Source organism: Nyctereutes procyonoides, unplaced genomic scaffold (assembly GCF_905146905.1).
Source record: "Nyctereutes procyonoides isolate TBG_1078 unplaced genomic scaffold, NYPRO_anot_genome, whole genome shotgun sequence".
NCBI lineage: Eukaryota > Metazoa > Chordata > Mammalia > Carnivora > Canidae > Nyctereutes > Nyctereutes procyonoides.
The window spans coordinates 7,793,346-7,813,467 of NW_026575142.1; the positions used below are offsets into that span (position 1 = coordinate 7,793,346).

Genomic DNA, 20,122 nt, shown 5'->3' on the forward strand with positions numbered 1-20,122 from the left:
ATCCACAACTATTCACTTCTTAAAAGTATCCTATGGGGTGGGTACTAATATTTTCCTCAATTTAACAGACAATGGGCACACGGTGTTAAGTAATGGGCCCAAGAAAAGTCATCCAGGGGTATTTCGATAGTTTCAAGAGCTAAATCTGCTCCAGTGTCTTTTATCTGTAATCACTACACTCTGCTGCCCCAAAGAGAGGGTTAGTAGCATGATTACTCGAAAATTCTAATATAAAAAAAATGTTTGGGGAAACCAGGCCTGCTATATAGAGAAGGTTGGGGAACATGATGGATACAGTTGCTTTATGAAAAGATAGTTTCCAAAACAGTAACAAGTAGTTGAACTTCTGGGTTTTGTTACTATTAAGTAAAGAATAAGAAAACTGTTCCACTGATTACCTCTGATCTCTGCATAGTCTGCTATTTCCAAGTTGGCCAATCTCCTTATCCTGAGGATGTCCTGCCAGCTGGTGCCTTATACTCAAATAGACGCATCCTCTTCTCCACAAAATTAGCTTCTCCTCATTACTTCATTTTGTGGTCCAATATCCTCCCATTCCCGTAGGCTTGAAATCTTGGAACTTAGTAGGCACTTAAGGTTTCAGGACATTTTTGCTTATATAGGTTCTTTATATAACTACTGAAAAGAATCTGGAAAAAGCGTCTGCCCTTCTTAAGCTTTTTCGCGGATAAGTGACTGCCAAGGCCTATTTTTGCCAACTGCAGAGAAAGAGTTTTGGAGTAAATTTTGCCCAAGCCTCATCACTACCAGGCTTCAGACGAGCCGCCAAGGATTCTCCGCCGCCTACGCAGAAGAACTACAATTCCCGTCGGACATTGCGACCCACTCAGCCCGAATTACAATTGTTACGCCACTTCCGTCCTCACCGGCGGCGGACGCCGGACTATGTAGTTTTAAACCGACTTCTCTTTTGTCGCCGTCTTGGAAAGAGAAAAATTGAGTCCGGACCACCTGCTCTAAATCTGGTATTACGAGAGGGTATTTAAAGTAAATTAGCAGGCTAGCATTATAAAGTGAATTTAGCGTCAGTTTTTTTATCCATTTCACGTACCGCCTTCCTCGCACTGCCGGGCCGGGAAGGGGAAGTGACGCACATCCGGTGTAATGGCGGCGCGGTGGCGCTCCAGGTAACTACCGGACTCCGTGGACTCGCCTCAGGCGGCGAGCCGGGGTGGGGGTGGCGGGCTGCCGGGCCGGGTGGGCCCCGCAGGGGGGACCAGGCGTGGGGGCCGTGAGACGGCCGCGGGCAGCGCTGGGGGTGCGCGGCTCCCCTTCCGGAGCCCGCCGGCCGGCGAGGCCGCGGCGGGAGAGCCGCTCGGCGGCGGAGTCTGCGCGGGTGGGAGGCTGCGTCCCCGCGGACGGACCTAGCTCGGGGAGGGGGGGGTGCCCGGGAGGACCTCGCCGTGTCCCCGCGCGGAGGGACCTAGTTCCCGGGGGGGGGGAAGGGTGCACGGGGAGGACCTCGCCGTGTCCCCGCGGAGGGACCTAGTTCCCGGGGGGGGGGGGAAGGGTGCACGGGGAGGACCTCGCCGTGTCCCCGCGGAGGGACCTAGCTCCCGGGGGGGGGGGGAAGGGTGCACGGGGAGGACCTCGCCGTGTACCCGCGGAGGGACCTAGCTCCCGGGGGGGGGGGGGTGCCTGGGAGGACCTCGCCGTGTCCCCGCGCGGAGGGACCTAGCTCCCGGGGGGGGGGGTGCAAGGGGAGGACCTCGCCGTGTACCCGCGGAGGGACCTAGCTCCCGGGGGGGGGGGGGTGGGGAAGGGTGCACGGGGAGGACCTCGCCGTGTCCCCGCGCGGAGGGACCTAGCTCCCGGGGGGGGGGTGGGGAAGGGTGCACGGGGAGGACCTCGCCGTGTCCCCGCGCGGAGGGACCTACTCCCGGGGGGGAGGGTGTGCACGGGGAGAACCTCGCCGTGTCCCCGCGCGGAGGGACCTAGCTCCCGGGGGGGGGGTGCAAGGGGAGGACCTCGCCGTGTCCCCGCGCGGAGGGACCTAGCTCCCGGGGGGGGGGGTGGGGAAGGGTGCACGGGGAGGACCTCGCCGTGTCCCCGCGCGGAGGGACCTACTCCCGGGGGGAGGGTGTGCACGGGGAGAACCTCGCCGTGTCCCCGCGCGGAGGGACCTACTCCCGGGGGGCGGGGTGCACGGGGAGGACCTCGCCGTGTCCCCGCGCGGAGGGACCTAACTCCCGGGCCCCTGCGCCGTGTCCCGGGCGTGGACTGACCTAGCTCCCGGCGGAGTGCCCGGGGCCCCCTGCACCGTGTCCCGGCCCGCCGTCGCAGGGCCCGGACCCGGGCCGTGGAAGCGGGACTCCCCGCCTGTAGCTGCAAGTTCCTCTCCTGCGTCTTTGCAGCGTCGTAGCCCTGTTGCATAGCTTCTTCAGACTTCATTAGTTGCTGCTCTTTTCATTCATCTGCCCGTAAATGAAGAGGTTTCCTGGTGCTCATTCCTCATCCAGGGAGCTCGCGGTCCTCTTGGCTCCTTCCGCGAGTGGGTGTCCTTACTCCCCAGCGCGGGTCTCCTCCGGTGCGAGCCCCGGATCCTCCCCATACACCTGTACCGGTCGGCAGTGCAGTAGCTGGCTTCGCTGAGTCTGCCTGCAACAACCGCCTTAACTTACTTTGACTTGATGCTCGCAGCGACTTTTTAGGTGAACAGGAGGGGAAAAATGGAGAACCGATATGCCAGATGCCAGAGAGAAGTGATGGGACGCGTAGTAAGAGCCCCTTTACGTTTGTAGGTAACTGCAGACTATAGCGATAGCGGATGGAAAAACGAGCAGATCTGGCCTTCAGAAAACCCGGTTAACCTGCTGCCTCCTTACCGCGTGTACATTTGTTTCAGGATCGCCAGTAAACTCGGGAGTTGACCTCGATTATCATCCAGCGGTGGAAAAGCGAATTTAGAATCGGCATTAAAAAAAAGTGTGACTTTGTTCGCAGAGGTGTGACAAGCAGCATCCGTAGGAGCAGGAGATGCTGGGTGATGGACTAGTAAGCCAAAGGTGCCCGTCCCGGTTCAGCACTGACTAGGTCTGTCCCTTGGGGCAGGTTACCTGACATCTCTAGTCTCAGCTTCTTCACCTGAAAAATGTGGGTGATGATATCTAACTTAGTGAGTTGTTTCAAGGATAAAGAAAAATCACGCATATTAGACCCCTGTGCACACCCACCGCCCGGCGTGAAAGGTTAGTTAGCTCTTGTTACCGCTGTGATACAGTTGATGAGTTCTCTTGCCTCAGTGCTTTTCTTGTCCTTTGGTTTGGAATGTTGCCCTTGCACTTTAAGCTCCTGTGCCACTTTCCTGGAGCATCTCCCACTTCATTTGGCCGGCATCTGGTTAACTCCCCCCCCACCCCACCCCCCCAGTGTTTGTCCGTTGCCAGGTGTTGTACCTGAGACCATCTAAGAGAGGACTCATTTATAACGCCACTACCGTAACTGAGACTTTATTTTCTGTTTATTACCCACATGTATCTAGACCGAGTTTTGTACGACCCGGTGTATCGCTAACTTGGTATAAGTTCCGGCTGGTCTAGAGCAGGTTTAAGAAAGAGGTGGTTGTCGGTAATGTAGCTGATCCCACTGATGACCCTGTGGGCTTCTTTGTTGCATGTCTCTACCATTTAAATTTGAACATTTTAGCACGGGATGTGACAAAACAGACCTCAGGCATATCAGTCTCCACAAACTTCTGGACTAAACCTGTAGCCTAAGTATTTTATCTCAGCATATACATTTCCTAAGGGAACATTGGAAGAGGTAATTCATTACCTACAACAAGTGCAAATTTTCAAAGCATTTTTCTTCGAAAATAGTAGATCAGGAGAGGAAGCAATAGATTAATGCAAACTTTTGCTATTTGTAGCTTAGTAAGTCAGAGAACAGATACCAAAAAGATGGTAAAGGCTGCCTTGGCCTGGAGACATTAGGACTCCTGTGATTATAGAAGCTAATGGGAGCCAAATTATGCAAAGAGCCCAAGTGTCCATTGAGCGATGAATGAATAAAGATGTGGTATCCGTATATAATGGAATATTATTCAGCCATCAAAAAGAATGAAATCTTGCCATTTGCGATGACAGGATAGAGCTAGAGGGTATTTTGCAAAGTGAATAAAATCGGGAAAAATACCATATGATTTCATCTGTGTGGAATTTAAAAAACAAAACAAATGAACATAGGGGAAGGAAAGGAAAAATAAGATAAAAACAGACAAACCATAAGAGACTCTTAGCTATAGAAAAAAACTGAAGGTTGCTGGAGGGGTGGTGGGTGGGGAATGGGCTAAATGGGTGATGGGTATGAAGGAAGGCAGTTGTGATGAGCACTGGGTGTTTGTTAAGTTATGAACCACTAAATTCTGTTGCTGAAACCATTACTACACTTTATGTTAACCAACTTGAATTTAAATAAAAACTTGGAGGATAAAAAATAAAATTCATCTTGGGAAAAAAAAAAAAAAGCAACTAAGGGAGGAAGAAACTCTGTGAAGATTCCTATATTTTTCTTAACTTTGGACCTAACTCAAATGGATCCGGATAGACAGGAGTTCAGCCTTTCCATGTGAAAGATCACCCTTTGAGTCCTTCTCTCAATTTATCAGTTTTATTGTAGATTTGGTGACAGGTGCCCTGTCAGTTGTATTGTAGATTTGGTGACAGGTGCCCCTGTAGTGGAATATAGTGCAGTATATCTAGGGGCTACTTCATCATTTCTCTGGAAGCCACTTCCAAGTTTTCTTTAGAACTTCGAATGTGGTTTACTAAACAGCTCTATAATTATCAGAAAGGCCACTTTCAAAGCTCTGCTGTTAGTGTTGGCAGAATGTATTCAGCCCATAAACTTATTTACACAGCGGAGGAATACAGTTTTTGGGTGGTATGAATGTTTGAAGGCATGAAGTATACTCAATAATTAGACCCGGTTTTATAAATTGAAGTAACTGCACCTTCAGGGTCAGATTTCCTCTTGCGATGCCTTTAAAGGAACTTTTTAAAATTTTTTTAATTATTTTTTTAAATTTATTTATTTATGATAGTCACAGAGAGAGAGAGGCAGAGACACAGGCAGAGGGAGAAGCAGGCTCCATGCACCAGGAGCCCGATATGGGATTCGATCCCGGGTCTCCAGGATCGCGCCCTGAGCCAAAGGCAGGCGCCAAACCGCTGCGCCACCCAGGGATCCCTAAAGGAACTTTTTTTAAAAATATGTATCAATAGGGAAGTCTATTCAGGCAGCTATCCAGGTTAACATGGGGTGAAGACGGAGGATGACGCTTGATGGTAGTGCTGTCTTGACAGAGTTGATGACAAGCAGCTTGGGGGTTCCCAGAAGTTAGGGTTGATAGGTGATATAAGTCTATAGGTGATATAAGTCTACCTTGATAAAGCAGCTGTCAAAATATCGTTATAGGGAGTTCTTTGTAGGAAGAAATAGGAATAATCATTAGAATTGTACACTCCCCCCCCCCTATTTAATTTTAGAATTGGAACCTATGAAGTGGCAAGCACTGTCCTATGTTCTTGATACACACTAGTGACCAAGAATCTCGAGAACCCAGTGTCTCATACAAGGTCTTTCATGCATTAGCTTCATGAGTCTCCTGTTCCATTCCAGTACTGCTCAATCTTTTGTGCACATGCTGCACGCTACACAAACAGCTGAGAATCCCCTAAACCCTTTTATATTTCAAGTCTTTACACATGCTGATTTCATTGCCTGAATGACCTTTTTCCCCTTTCCATATGGGAAGTGACCTTTCCCCCTTTCCTACTTGTTCTTCCGGATTCAGCTTCTAGACCCACTTCTTTCTGTGTGCTCCAGACTTTGTACTTCCTCTTTTCTGGAAGTAGTATGTCTAGAACATTGCTACAGCTCCTAGACTTCTCTGAGAATAGGAACTTTTCATCTCTTAGTCATCAGTGACTTGCATGTAACATGTATATTTCACCTCACTATACAGACACCACCTTTAACCCTCTAAATTTGTTTCCAAATAGGGGATAAAGTTAAAAAAAAAACTGGAAAAAAAATAAAAACATGACCATACTGCTCTTTTTTTTTTTTAACCTTATATATTTTTTTTCTATAAGTTCTGTACAACTTCTTTTTTTTTTTTTTTTTTCCGATGCAAACACACGAGGGTTTATTTACAAGCTCGGGCTTGGGTCCAAGTGCACCCGACACAGCGGAGCAGAGACTTAGGCCCCCAGACTAAGAGGCGAAGCAGCTTTCTAGGGGCCACTGGCCCATGGGATACGCAGAAAGTTGCACAGTCATGTTGGTCCACACGCAGGTGGCCGATTGAATTACACCTTAGCCTATAGTATCCACTTGAGCTGGCCTAGTCTGTACAACTTCTTAATGTAAGTATCAGTTTTGGTTCCATCCTCATGTTTTTAGTTCCATTTACCTGTTTGTGTTGAACAAAATTTCTGCATTTTTATGACCTCACAAAAGACTCTTCTGCACAAATTCAAACTTTAGCACCAATGAAAAAGGAAGCATTCAGTGGGTAATAAGCACTAGAGCTCTTTCTTTACTGCAAGGCTGTTCCTTTACTCTTATGTGGTGAGGGTTATCGTGTAGATTTGAAATTTAAGATTTTATCTCTTCTTGTGATGGGGAAAATGGATGTAAGTTTAGCTTGATCACTAGACCAAGGAAACCCATTATGATAATATTTGTTCAATGAATGAAGATGCTAGAGTTAATGAGGAAAGTAAAATCCTGTTGCCATGGGGTTGAATTGTTAACCAAAGGGTATATGGACAAGATGAGGTGGGCTTAGGAGGATGTAAATATACAAGTGATCAAGGGTGTACCAGTAGCGGAGTTCTCCCTTAGGATTTGTTTTTATTCAGTAATTAGAGGGAGTGCTATTGAACAACAATCATGTGGAAACAGTTTATTGATACTTGAGCCATTGAGACAATTTCCATTTTAAAAACTTAGAAGATAACTTGGAAAGCATGAGATAATATTGAATATATTGTAGTTGGGTGTGCTTTTAATTTAAGGACTAGGTTTCCCTGTGGACAGCTTTGCAGATATTTAAAGGACTCTTTTATCCTGTATAGGTGGAATATGATGGAACTTGACCAATTAGAAGTATACATAGGTAATTAATATTTTAGAGACAAGTTGGGAAAGTTCTTAGAAACTAGACATAAAGAAGACCTTGTGAGAAATCTTATTAGAGAGGTCGAAAACAATTTGCCTTCCTCCTAAATGGAATTAAGGTGTCTCATTGTGGAAACTTTTGAAACTGAGAGCTATTCCCCCCTGCTTTCTATATACAGTGGCAGAGAGAATGAAGAGGAGCAGTAGATTTGATTCTGTGTCCTGTTTATAAACTTGAAGGTAGAATTAATAGGATTTGGTGACTGATTGAGAGGAAGGAAAAGGAAATTGTCACTCAGCTGGCTTTGTAGGTAATATCTTAGAGGAAGAGGTGGTTTGAGGAGAAGAGGAAATGATGAGTACCAGTTGGACTTCCCTAGTTCTGAGGGCCTTTGGGGCATCTACATGAATGTTTTTTCCTATAGGCATTTGGACATAAAGATTTGGAACTCTGTAGAGAAGCAGAAGTAAGAGTCATTCTTGTAAATGTTAGTTGGAAGTGTGAGGGTGGAAATGATGTCCCAGAGAGAATATGGAGAAAGGAAAGATAAAGACTATTCATTGTTCATTTTATAAATATGTATTGAGAGTTGTCTCTGTTGGGAAAATGACAAAGAACAAAACAGACAACATGAATAAGCAAACATTAAACTCTACAGGATAGTAAATGTTAGAGAGGTGGACAGGAGAAGGGAGAGCAGGAAAATCAGATGAATGTGGTGTCCCTTTAAGTTGAGTTTCGAGAACTTCAAGAAGAGGGATTTAGCAGTACTGATTGCTAGACCAATGTCAGGTAAAAGAAGGAAGTGGTCCTTGGGTTTAGCAACAAGGAAGTTGTTGTGTAACTTTAATAAGTACTATGGAGTGGTGGAGTGGAGAACTGAATTGTGGAGTGTTAAGAGAGTAAGTAGTTAATGGAAGGTTAAGAATTGCAGGCATCAAGTGTAGACTCATCTATCAAAAATAACTTCATAAACATTTGACTGTGTAGGGAAAGAGAATGGAACTTAGGGGACAGGATAAAGGGAATTTGCCCCATAAAATGTCATAATTTATATTTGAGTCAGGAAAATAGTTCAATATCTAGAATTTTTTTTGAAAACCAACTAGATTGGAAATCAATACTATGAGTCAAAAAGTGGACAGAAATTTTGAAACAAACCAAATTGACAAATTCCTGCTCTTTCAGAGCCTACATTCTGGTGAAAAGGAGCACACTGTAGAGGTCCTTCCTATGTACCAACAAAACATTTTTTTTTTTAATGAAGTAGCATACTGAAATGATCATATCACATTTCAATTTCTTTAAGTACAGAACAATATGGATCAGCTTCATGGTACAGGAAATGAATGAGGGACAATAACTCCCCTCAGTTTATAATGATTAATTTTTAGTATGGCTGTTGGTATCACTGACTTCATTAAAACGTTAAGAACTTTTAGATTTGTCATCTAAGTCTCACTGTCTTAAGATGTCCCCAAATTGGGATTGTCTCCCCTACAAAGAGTCAGAGACTAGTTAAAATTTTTTAAAAAAAATATTTTGTTCATTCCTATAAAAAGCCAAACAGTACCCAGGGCCTATCCCTGTACTTAAATATGGGAATCTTCAGTCATTCAAATGGTTATAAATCAAAGAGCACACCTTATGTATGCATTGATAGGAAGCAAACCACAGGGAGTATAGGTATAATTCTTTATTTGTTATTCATGGAGCCAGAACAGTTTTGAATTCAGAATTTTTCAGATTTTAAAGAAATACAATGTATTTCCCGTTAACATTTTCTAATTAAACATATTAGTATTTCTGCAGTGCATCAAATGGAAGAGTCACATTAAGTCAGGTTGATGCCAAATGAGTTTCCCATGAGCTTAAGAAAAATCTTTAAGTTGTGCTGAGCATAGCATAATGTATAGAATTCTCGGCTCCCTGTGTTGTACACCTGAAACTAGTATAACATTATGTGTCTACTGTATTTCTATTTAAAAGAACGAACGAAAGAAAAAAATCTTGTGTTTTCAGAGCTTTTCAGATTCACAATTGCAGGGCAGGGATTGTTACCTGTACGTGGTGACTTTCCCTCAAAGTGATAGTGTTTGGGTGCTTTTATTTTCTTGTAATTGTGAAACTATGCTGGTACCAAATTACACCATTTTCCCTATGTGACATATTATGGGGCATATTTCTCACTCGTGCATATTTTTAAAAATTAGTAAGAAAAGACAGCAAGAAAGCCCTTTTCTTAAAAGGTTTTTCCTTCAAAACAGATTTGTAAAGGCCATAGCAATCTTGTCATAGTTGTAACATGTATAAGTTAAGAAATGTGACCAATCTGTTTTTCATTATCTGTTCCCCGAGAAGGAAAATCACCAGGTGGAAGGGCCAGGGGCTTAGGTCCTGTTTGGAGTTTTCTTGAGGATTCCATGACCACCGCCATCACCACCACTCCTCCACCATTCAATTTTGCATTTAGAACATCTTTAAACTAATTTTTCTTTTGAATACTGTTTAATATTACCATTTTCCATGTTGAGCAACTAAGGTTTGTTTAGTGTTGTTTGTTTTTTTACTCTGTTATAATGTTTGAAGTTTGCCAAGTGTGTTACTATGTAGAATGCTGAGGAGCAAACTAAAAGGAATCTACTTTGTTGACTCCCTTTGAATTTATGATACTAGGTTATAGGAAGTTCCTTTAGCATTGGTTGAGAATGCCTAAGGGACAATGGTGGGAGTGCTCAACCAGTCATTGAAGAAGCAGTGCATTTCAACTGTTAGTAGAGTATGTTTGCATCTTCTGAATTTTTGAGATAATTGCGGAATTTATAATTTCATAGTTTCTAGTTAACAGCCTAAAGTGCATCCTACAAATGTTATTGAACATTCTGCTTTCTGATGCTTGCAGAAATTGATGGGAAAATAATTTTTAAACTACATCTCCTTATTATAAAATACTCTCCTTTTTCAGGGGAGCAGGTGTGGTTTTGCTGAATTGCTTACTTGTGACAAGGAGAGAGAAATTTAATAATTCATCATAAAATCCACACAGTGATACTAAGAAGAGCAGTGAGGGCTATAAACTCTAGATAAATTGCTCTCATTGCAGGAATTTCCAATTAGTCTAAGTATCAAGCTTGCACATGTTGAACTCTCAGAATTTCCCTCTGGGCATATTCTGTATAAATCTGGATGATGATAGGACTTTATGCATTTTTTGTTAGAGCTGTAGTAGCGTAGCAGTCTACTTTATAATACTGTCAATTTCATAGTTACGTTTTGGGACATGGAAGTCTTAAGAGATTGTGCTTGATTGCCAGAATATAATTTTTGATGACGGTTGAAGGGTAGAAAGGGAAAGATAACACTGGTCAGAAAGGAAACTCACTAAGTTTAGACAAGTAAGGTAATTTGAAATGAAATACACAGAAAATCACTGTGTGTGTGTGTATGTGTAAATAAATTTAGAAGAGAAGCTGGGTTTCAGAACCAAGAAGGATAGCCAAGGAAAACATTGAATCTTGCACAATAGAGTCAAGTAACTTATTTGCTTATACTGTACCTGGTCATAGTGAATTCTAGTGATGCTGATTAAATAAAGGGAACCTTCAAAATACTGTTTCGCATGTTTAAAAAGAAGTAGGTCAATATATTAATATCAAAACCTTTGCTATCTGGAACTTGGGAAGAAGGGATCAGTTTAGGATAGGAAAATTTTCTGGATAGTAGAGACTATATCGGTTTACATTTTATAGTTTACCAATTTGGTATCAATATATTAATGTTACCATTTTCATTGGGAGGCAATATCACATGGTTTTGGCATCAAATAAACCTTTTGGATTTTAGCTCTGCCATTTACTAGCTATAATTTACATGGACACATTGCTTCAACACTGTGAATCTCCTTTCTCCCGTTGAAAAATAAGGTTAAAAAATAAACAAAGCAAGGTAATTATGAGGATTGATTAAGAAGATATAAATGAAATGTTTAATGTTATATCTTTATGGCGGTGGTAATTTATCATTGCTTATCGTTGCTGTTATTACCATAATTTAAGTTATACATTTCGGACTTCTAAAACAGGAAGTATATGTACTTAATTGGTTAATCTCTGATATCTCAGGAATGTCATTGTAACGTGCTATAGACTCTATTAATGTCAATGGTAAATTAGTTTGTTGAAGAGCTACTGTGCACGTTGACATTGGCTGGTTTTGAACAGTGATGGTTAGCCTACATTCACCACTGCACATCAGCTTTGGGACACTCACCATTATATTATTTTAAAATGACTTTTGTATCAATGGAACATATGTTTATATAGTTGAGGAAAATACTTTTTTATTTTTTGAGGAAAATACTTTTAAAACGTTTTTTTAAGATATATTTATCTTAGAGCATGTGCACATGCATGCAAGAGAGTGAGTGGAGGGGCAGGGGGAGAAAATCTTTAAGCAGAAGTCCACTGAGCATGGAGCATGGGGCTCAGTCTCACAACCCATGAGATCACAACCTGAGCTGAAATCAATAATCAGACACTTTACTGACTGAGCCACCCAGGCATTCTAGAAAATGTTTTTTAAAGTTTATATATTATTGGCACTAGAGCTAAAAATATCTCCATTATCAACTTGGGCACAGGTTTTAGGTAACGGGATTTTGAAATGAGTCTTATTTCAGGTGCATACTAAGATAAGCTCTCTTGGATAGAAAATAGTAATAAGTGTTTAAGTAATTCCCAAAGTCCATATCCCATCCTATCTTATTCTTCCCCTCAAAAAAAACCATGATGTAAATATATTAATAATGTCATCAAGTTCACAAACTAAATTAGAAAATGTTCTCTTCCATTTTTTCATCCTTTATGCAAAATAAGAACTTCAGTCCAGCTCCATTTTAGAAGTTGGGTAGAGTTTATTAATTAATTGAGTGAACTTAAGTTGGTAACATAGGTTTTTACTATATAAATACATCCCATTTTAGAGAAGGGAAATTGTTCAGTTCAGGATCTAAACCCTTATACATAACATTAAATCTGTTAAGTCTTTTTTGTTCAATAATAGCTATCCTGCTTCTCTTTCTTTCTTTCTTTCTTCATCTTTTGTCCACCATGGCATTGAATTAAGAAACTCGGCCATTTGTCTTGTATATTAATTTACCACCAGTGAATAATCACCAATAACATACCTAATTAGTAGTCAAAGTTAAGTTTATTAATTTGCTGCAGCAAGGGAGACAGCATGCTCTTGAGGGATCTTGGGGTGCCTCTAAAAGGGAATTTAAGAAGGGTACGTAGAAACTTGGTGAGACTAGAAGCAGTTAGTTATCAAATGGTCTTGGCAGGGATTATACAGAGTGTGTAACCCAGTGAGTTGCTGGAACAGTAGATGCCATACCTTTAGAAAATACACGTCCTTGCAGACATCATTTTGTGGTCTGTCTTTGGAATAGATGGGTCTAAAGTAACAGGAAATAAGAATGTGACCTTGCTAATCCATGATAAGTATATTGTGACTTAAACTGGCATAATAATTCTGTTTTGCAAATTAGTGGAATCCCTTTTACAAGTAGTGATTTATGTTTCATTTGTCAGTTCTCCCTTTACAGCTGTCATTAGGGTTATTTTTAAATTTAATACCCCTGGTTACTCAGCCTGAGTTGCAGAATAGGCCATTATCTTCTAGAGATGTGATCAATCCATAGCTATACTGTTGTTTAGTGGGTCATGATCGTGTGTCGAGTTTGTGATTGTTGTAGTATCTCTAGTACCAGTTTTTCTTGCTATTTATGTTAAGTGATCACTTGGCATCATGGTGGCTGCGCTGCATTTAAAACTCTGGAGATCTCACATTGGTGATTGCAACATTGGCAAACTCTAGAACCAGGACTATTACATTATCCTTTATTTCCCATAATATGAACCTTTCTTAGAAAATAACCAAATGACTTTTCCTGTTAGTTGGGACTGAGTTATTTTGCTTTGTCAGTATCTGAAGAATTAACACCATATCTAGAGATTGTCAAGGACAAGGATCTTGAAGTACCATCATTAAAAGGCCTAAATGTCTAGTAATCATTTATGTTGTCCAATGTGTGTCCACTTAGTTATAATGTTATATTAATTTTCTCAAATCCACTAAGCACACTTGAAGTGCTCAGTAGTTACATGTGGCCAGTAGCTGTTGTTTTAATGAAGTGGCCACACACAGCAGAGAATATGAACCTTTCCATCAATGCAGAAAGTTCCATTGTACAGATTTAGAAGCATCAACCAACGGAGAGGCAACACATACATAACCAAGAGGATAAAAATCAAAAATAAGCCAAGTCATTTCTAGCATCAAGGGAAGGAGAGCCTTATTCTGATAGCCTTGGGCAGAAGTAGTTTGCAGTTTTCTGCTCCTGGACCCAAAAAGTCCTGGAAATCAGTCACCGGTGATGTGTGGTGGTAAAGATGGCAGCGGTATCCATCAGGTTATTTTCTGTAAATAGTAAACAGTACTGGGTAGAGTCTTTCACAGATTTCTTTTGAGGTTTCTTCTGTACAATTCAATTCTTAATGTTAGTTTATAGAAGGGGTTTTTAGCTGAATGAAGGGAAGCAGAAACTCCTGTAGACAATAAGTGACTGATTAGTTTATATGATAATATTAGAACAGAAGAGAGTGGAATCCTCCATGGAGATATAATATAGTATCAGTTTTATAAGGACTTAGTCACTGATTATCCTGAAAGTAAGAACAAATAAAGGACACTGACAGTACCCTGGGATCATTCCCTGAACCCCAAAGGCAGATGTTCGGGACCCTTGGGTGGCTCAGAGGTTGAGTGTCTGCCTTTGGCTCAGGGCGTGACCCCAGGATCCTGGGATCCAGTCCCACATCGGGCTCCCTGCAGGGAGCCTGCTTTTCCCTCTGCCTGTGTCTCTCCCTCTCTCTCTCTCACTCTCTGTCTCATGAATAAATAAATAAAATCTTTAAAAAAACAAAAACAAAGGCTCAAATATGGAGCCACCCAGGGGCCCCTTCATTTTAAGAATATTAAAAGCATTTTATAAACATTTTGTCATCTGGATGACTCCATTTCAGTGCTTAGATTGTGTTTGTGCCCATGTTGCAGTAGGTAATGTTACTTTAATTATGGCATATATCTTAGACTCCCAAAGAACCTGTGCGGTGGCAGTCCATGCAGATAACCAGGGAGAAGCTCTCCCTATGAATTGTGCCCAGAATTTCTCAGATTTAAAAATCACTGATACTGATATTCTTTTGCATGCATATATATGCTTCTTACCAGTGAGAAAGGATTAATATATTTGGAATGTGTATGTCCCCTTCCAAATGATTTATGACCAAGTCCTTCATTATAAGGAGGTAGGGAACGAAGTCTCTGTATTTTATCTAAGTAGTACATGGTTTATGACAAATTGAGACCCAAGACTTCTTATCCAGTTAGAAAGCTGAGGAAACCTGGGGAAGAGTTGGATATTGGAAATACCTTGGGGATGGTTTCATAGAACCAGCATGCCTGGGCACCCCTCCACCCCCCAGCACACACCTGATATAGTAAGTCAGGTGAGGCCCCATATAGGTACTAGTACTTCTATCACACAGGTGTTTATGATTTAATATAACATAATGACTTAGGAAACCAGTTTCACATTAATGATCTGAAACTGGCATGTACAAAAAAAAAAAGAAGAAGAAGAAGGAAAAGCCCAACAAGCCACTTTACTTGAGTGGCTTAGTGCTCATCAATATAAATTTACTTTTTGTAACTAGAATATAAGCTCCATGTGGACAGGGGATTTTGTTATGGTTGTTCACTGCTGTCTACCCAGCACCTAGAAAGATGTCTGGCAAAATAATTAGAAGTGTAGTGAATATTATTTGGTTTTGAATCATCGTATATATAACTAATACTGGGTGATAAAGATGATAAGGATTTGTTAGAAATGATATGCTGGTTGTGCTAATAAGAGTAAAAAAACAATACCATTACCTTTAAACATAAGTTAATTGAGTAAAATTTTGAATTTTATGGCTCTATACATTTATAGCTATAAAAACAGGACCTTGAAAAGAGTCATGTAAAAAAAGAGTCATGTAATTTGTATATTATGGCACTAAGTCATCTTGTTGAGAAGGCACATGAGGCCTAAAACCTATCCGAGACAAGTTCGTGCCTTCAGGATTACATCCACCTGAGAGGAGGGAGCAGTAGCTTCTGTTAAACAGTTTTGATGGGGCAGCCCTGGGTGGCTCAGCGGTTTAGCGCTGCCTTCAGCCCAGGGCGTGATACTGGAGACTCAGTATCGAGTCCCACGTCGGGCTCCCTGCATGGAGCCTGCTTCTCCCTCTGCCTGTGTCTCTGCCTCTCTCTCTCTCTCTGTCTCTCTCATGAATAAATAAAATCTTAAAATAATAATAAAAAAAAGGTTCATTAATATTTGATGTAATTAGCAGAGTTAGATTTAGGTCTGCCATCTTTTTTTTTTTTTTTGTCCCTTGTTTTTTGTTCCTTTGTTCCTTCTATCTTGTCCTTTTAAATTACGTAAATATTTTTTTAATTGCATTTTATCTACAGACTTTTTAGCTATATTCTTTTACATTACTTTTTCAGCCACTGCTCTAGGGAACACAGTATGTATCCTTAACTTTCCACAGGATTCTTAGAATTGATATTAACTACCACTTCACAGAAAATTTAGAGGCCTTGGATCACATAGGCTTATTTTATTTTTTATTTTTATTTATTTTTTTAATTCTTATTTATTTTTTTTTCTGGGTGCATGCTGGTCATTTTTTTTTAATTTATTTTTTATTGGTTTTCAATTTGCCAACATATAGAATAACACCCAGTGCTCATCCCATCAAGTGCCCCCCACAGTGCCCGTCACCCAGTCACTCCCACCCATCTCCCTTTCTACCACCCCTTGTTTGTTTCCCAGAGTTAGGAGTCTCTCATGTTCTGTCTCCCTCTCTGATATTTCCCACTCACATTTTCTCCTTTCCCCTTTATTCCCTTTCACTATTTTTTATATTCCCTAAATGAATGAGACCATATAATGTTTGTCCTTCTCCGATTGACTTACTTCACTCAGCATAATACCCTCCAGTTCCATCCATGTCGAAGCAAATGGTGGGTATTTGTCATTTTTAATGGCTGAGTAATATTCCATTGTATTCATAAACCACATCTTCTTTATCCATTCATCTTTCGATGGACACCGAGGCTCCTTCTACAGTTTGGCTATTGTGGACATTGCTGCTATAAACATCAGGGTGCAGGTGTCCCGGCATTTCATTGCATCTGTATCTTTGGGGTAAATCCCCAGCAGTGCAATTGCTGGGTTGTAGGGCAGATCTATTTTTAACTTTTTGAGGAACCTCCACATAGGCCTATGTTAACAACTCCTCCTATACGCTACCTATCATGTATAGTTCATCTACATACACTATAACCCCTCCAGATGTTAATTTTTGCTTTAAACAGACCTATGTATTTTCAGTAAAAGAAAAAGTAGTCTTTTATACTCCCTGAGAAAGTTACCATTTCCAGTGTTCATCCTTTCTCAAGTCTCCATCTGGTATCATTTCCCTACAGCCTGAGAACTCTAGCATTTCTCATAGTACAGGTCTGCTGGTGATACATTCTTTTTCTCTTAGTTGTCTTTTGTTTGTTTTAATCAGTAAATGTCTTTATTTTCATTCTGAAGATTCTTTTTGCTGGAATTCTAGAAGGAGTGTTTTTATCTGTCAACACTTTAGAGATTATCTTCTGGTCTCCTTAGTTTCTGATGAGAAGTCAGCAGTAATTTGAATGGTTATTTCCCCATATGTAGTGTATTGTTTTGTGGGTTTTTTTGTTTTTTGTTTTCCCTCTTGCTTTTCTCAGGATTTTCTCTTTATCTTTGATTTTTAGCAGTTTGACTATTGAACATGTGTATGACTGTGTGCATAGGCATGGTTTTCTTTATATTTAGGCTACCTAGAATTCTCTGAGCTTCATGAATCTGTAAATTTATACCTTTTGCCAAATATGGGGGAAATTTGGCTATTTCTTGAAATATCTTTTTCTATTCATTTTTTTCTCTTCTTGGGTTTTGATTACACATATATCAAGTCTTTTGATATTGTCCCACATGTCCCTGATACTGTTCATTAATACTTTTTTTGTCTCTCTGATTTTAGATTGGTTATTTGCTGTTGATCTTACTTCACATTCAACTTTCTTTTATCTCCATTTTGCTTTAAGTCTAACCAGTTAATTTTTCACTTCATATATTTTCTGCTTCTGAAGCTGTTTGGTTCTACTTTCTTTTTCTTAATTTTTGTTTGTTTTTGCTGAACTTTCCTATTTTTATTACCTTGCAAGCATGTTTTCCTTTTCACTTTTGAATATCCTTTAAACACCTATTGCCTGGGCACCTGGGTGCCTCAGTGATTGAGCTCTTTGGCTCAGGTCGTGATCCTGAGGTCCTGGGATCAAGTCCCACATTGGGCTCCCCACAGGGCGCCTACTTCTCTCTTTCTGTGTCTCTCATGAATAAATAAATAAATAATCTTAAAAAAAAAAAACAAAAAACAAATAAAAACCATGTATGCCAATTCTAACACCTGGGCCATCTCAATGTTAATCTCCTTTGATTGTCTTTTTTTCTTAGGATTGGACCAGTTTTCTGCTCAGTTATTTTTAATGGTATCCTGGGCATTGTTACTGTTATATTAAGACTGTAGATTCTGTTTCATTCCTCTGAATGGTGACTTTTTAGGGAATTAACTTGATTAGACTTAAATTGCAAGTTCTGTCTCTTAGGTAGCTGTTCATATCACAGTTCACTTGTTTGATCCTTCACAGTACTCTGTTTTGTACATGTGTTGGTTCAGAAGTGATCAGAGATTTGGGCACCTAGGACTCCACTCTTCTGGCTGTCTCCCTGCTGGGAGTCCCCTAGAGGCATGTTAGTATAACTGCAGCTACAAATACAGAAGTGTTAGTGTGCTTTAGATTACAATTGTCTTTTATAGATTGTTTGTAAATAATCTCATATATATTGCTTTTAATAACACTGATACCATGCTAACTGCTGTAATAGAAACTTTTCTTGACTTACTGATTTGCGTACATCCCTGTCTGCATTAAATGATAGTAGCTGTATGTCACTTTATAGTGTCAAGATTATATGTATGGTCTAGTGGAAAGAAATTTAATTGGGTATCCTTAGGCTAATATTCTAGTTATGGGTCCACCACTAACTGGTAGTATATTAAGACATTGAAATGACTTATCTGACCTTCACGATTTTTATCTTTAAAAAGGAATTGGACTAGTCTATAATCCTTTCTGGCATTAAAGTTTAACAATTTTCCTAATCATAGTCAATTATTTTGTTACTGGGCAAAATTCTTTCTCTGTATTCTCTACCTCTTTTAATTCTCTTACTCTATTTCATTTAATTTTTGTGATTTCATTACCTTACACCAAATCGTAAACCATTGAGATATGTAGTTACAATTAAGTACTCAAAAGGTAGTTCTGTGTTACCGTAACTAGCAATTTAACATTTTTTCAAAAATTCCTAAAATGTAATAGATGGATATTGAAAAAAGTTTTAGCATTTAATGTTGGTGACTAGGTTTCTTCTGAGCCAAATGCTTAGTTCTCACACCTGCATATATCTGAAGTCACGTGCCTTTTGATAGATTATGTTAAAATTTGATTATTTTAATTTAACACCTTATATTTCTCTGCATAGCATATTTATTTCTGTGATCATTATTACAAGAACATTGGATATTTTGTTCTTAGTTTGTATAGAAACATGTTATTTTATACTCAGTTTATATAGACTTGTATTATTTCTTCTGTTCACTTGAATTTTACAATATCACAGTACTGTTTTATGACATAGGTATAGGTCTCCCTCATGAAAAACAATTTGAATAAGGTTATCTAACATCAGTTATTAAATTAATTTTTGTTCTCATTCATTAGATTGAAATACCTTATGGTGCTTAATAAGCCCTTATTATTTGCTCTCATTCAGAGTCTTTTCTATGAATGTGTTCTTTATACATTGTTATATGGAACTCTTTAAGGATTTTTAAAATTTTTATTTAATTATTGACTATATGTATCTACTAATTAAAAATAAGATGGTCAGATGTTCATTGTGTATAAATAATATGTTGTTATTTCACATGTATTTAATCAGTGTTAACAAAGCTTTCTTTGGTATACCTTACAGGTGACATTTGCAGACAGAAAAGGTAAACTGTCAAGGAATTCATACCATTTGGTACCTGTTATTTGGACCAAGTTAAGGAGTTTTTGATTTTTCAGATCAACTGGTAACAGAAAATGAAAAGTAGTGTGGCTCAGATAAAAGTAAGTGTTTGAAATTTGTAATTATAAATTATTTGTAATCAATTATCTGCCCTTTAATCAAAAAATGTACTTACAGGGATCCCTGGGTGGCGCAGCGGTTTGGCGCCTGCCTTTGGCCCAGGGCGCGATCCTGGAGACCCAGGATCGAATCCCACGTCGGGCTCCCGGTGCATGGAGCCTGCTTCTCCCTCTGCCTGTGTCTCTGCCTCTCTCTCTCTCTCTCTCTCGCTCTCTGTGTGACTATCATAAATAAATAAAAAAAAAAAATTAAAAAAAGGAAGTGTCTAAAAAAAAAATGTACTTACAGAATTAGGACATTAGAACACAACAGTAGGGTGGCATCATACAAAGATCTAACTTACTCATTTTTAAATGTACATAAGTGGTCAGATGGAAGCAATAGTGTGCAAGAGGACAAGTGAGAGAACCTACAGGATGTGTGTGTTCGTGTGTGTGTCCATGTATGCACATATATGTATCATTGCACAAATCAAGAAAGTACATGTGAATGAGCACATGCAAAAGAAAAATAAGTAACAGGCAGGGAATTCCACTATTCTTCTTAAAGAGCATAGTTTCCTGAGTGAG

General features: G+C 40.1%; 1 protein-coding gene across 5 annotated transcripts in view; it reads left to right on the top strand.

Annotated features, from left to right (window-relative positions):
• Positions 1 to 952: 952 nt before the first annotated feature.
• Positions 953 to 20,122, top strand: part of CWC22 (CWC22 spliceosome associated protein homolog) — a 58,797-nt gene continuing 39,627 nt past the window's right edge. Inside the window, exons 1-3 of one of the 5 annotated variants that reach the window (XM_055308325.1) lie at positions 1,087 to 1,148; positions 2,867 to 3,209; positions 19,395 to 19,534. In XM_055308325.1, coding sequence (XP_055164300.1) covers positions 19,508 to 19,534 — 27 coding nt within the window. In that variant the 5' untranslated portion in view covers positions 1,087 to 1,148; positions 2,867 to 3,209; positions 19,395 to 19,507. Of the gene's footprint in view, positions 1,149 to 2,279; positions 3,210 to 19,394; positions 19,535 to 20,122 lie in introns of those variants that run through there. The other 4 variants (XM_055308326.1, XM_055308328.1, XM_055308327.1 and 1 more) reach the window with 4 other exon arrangements.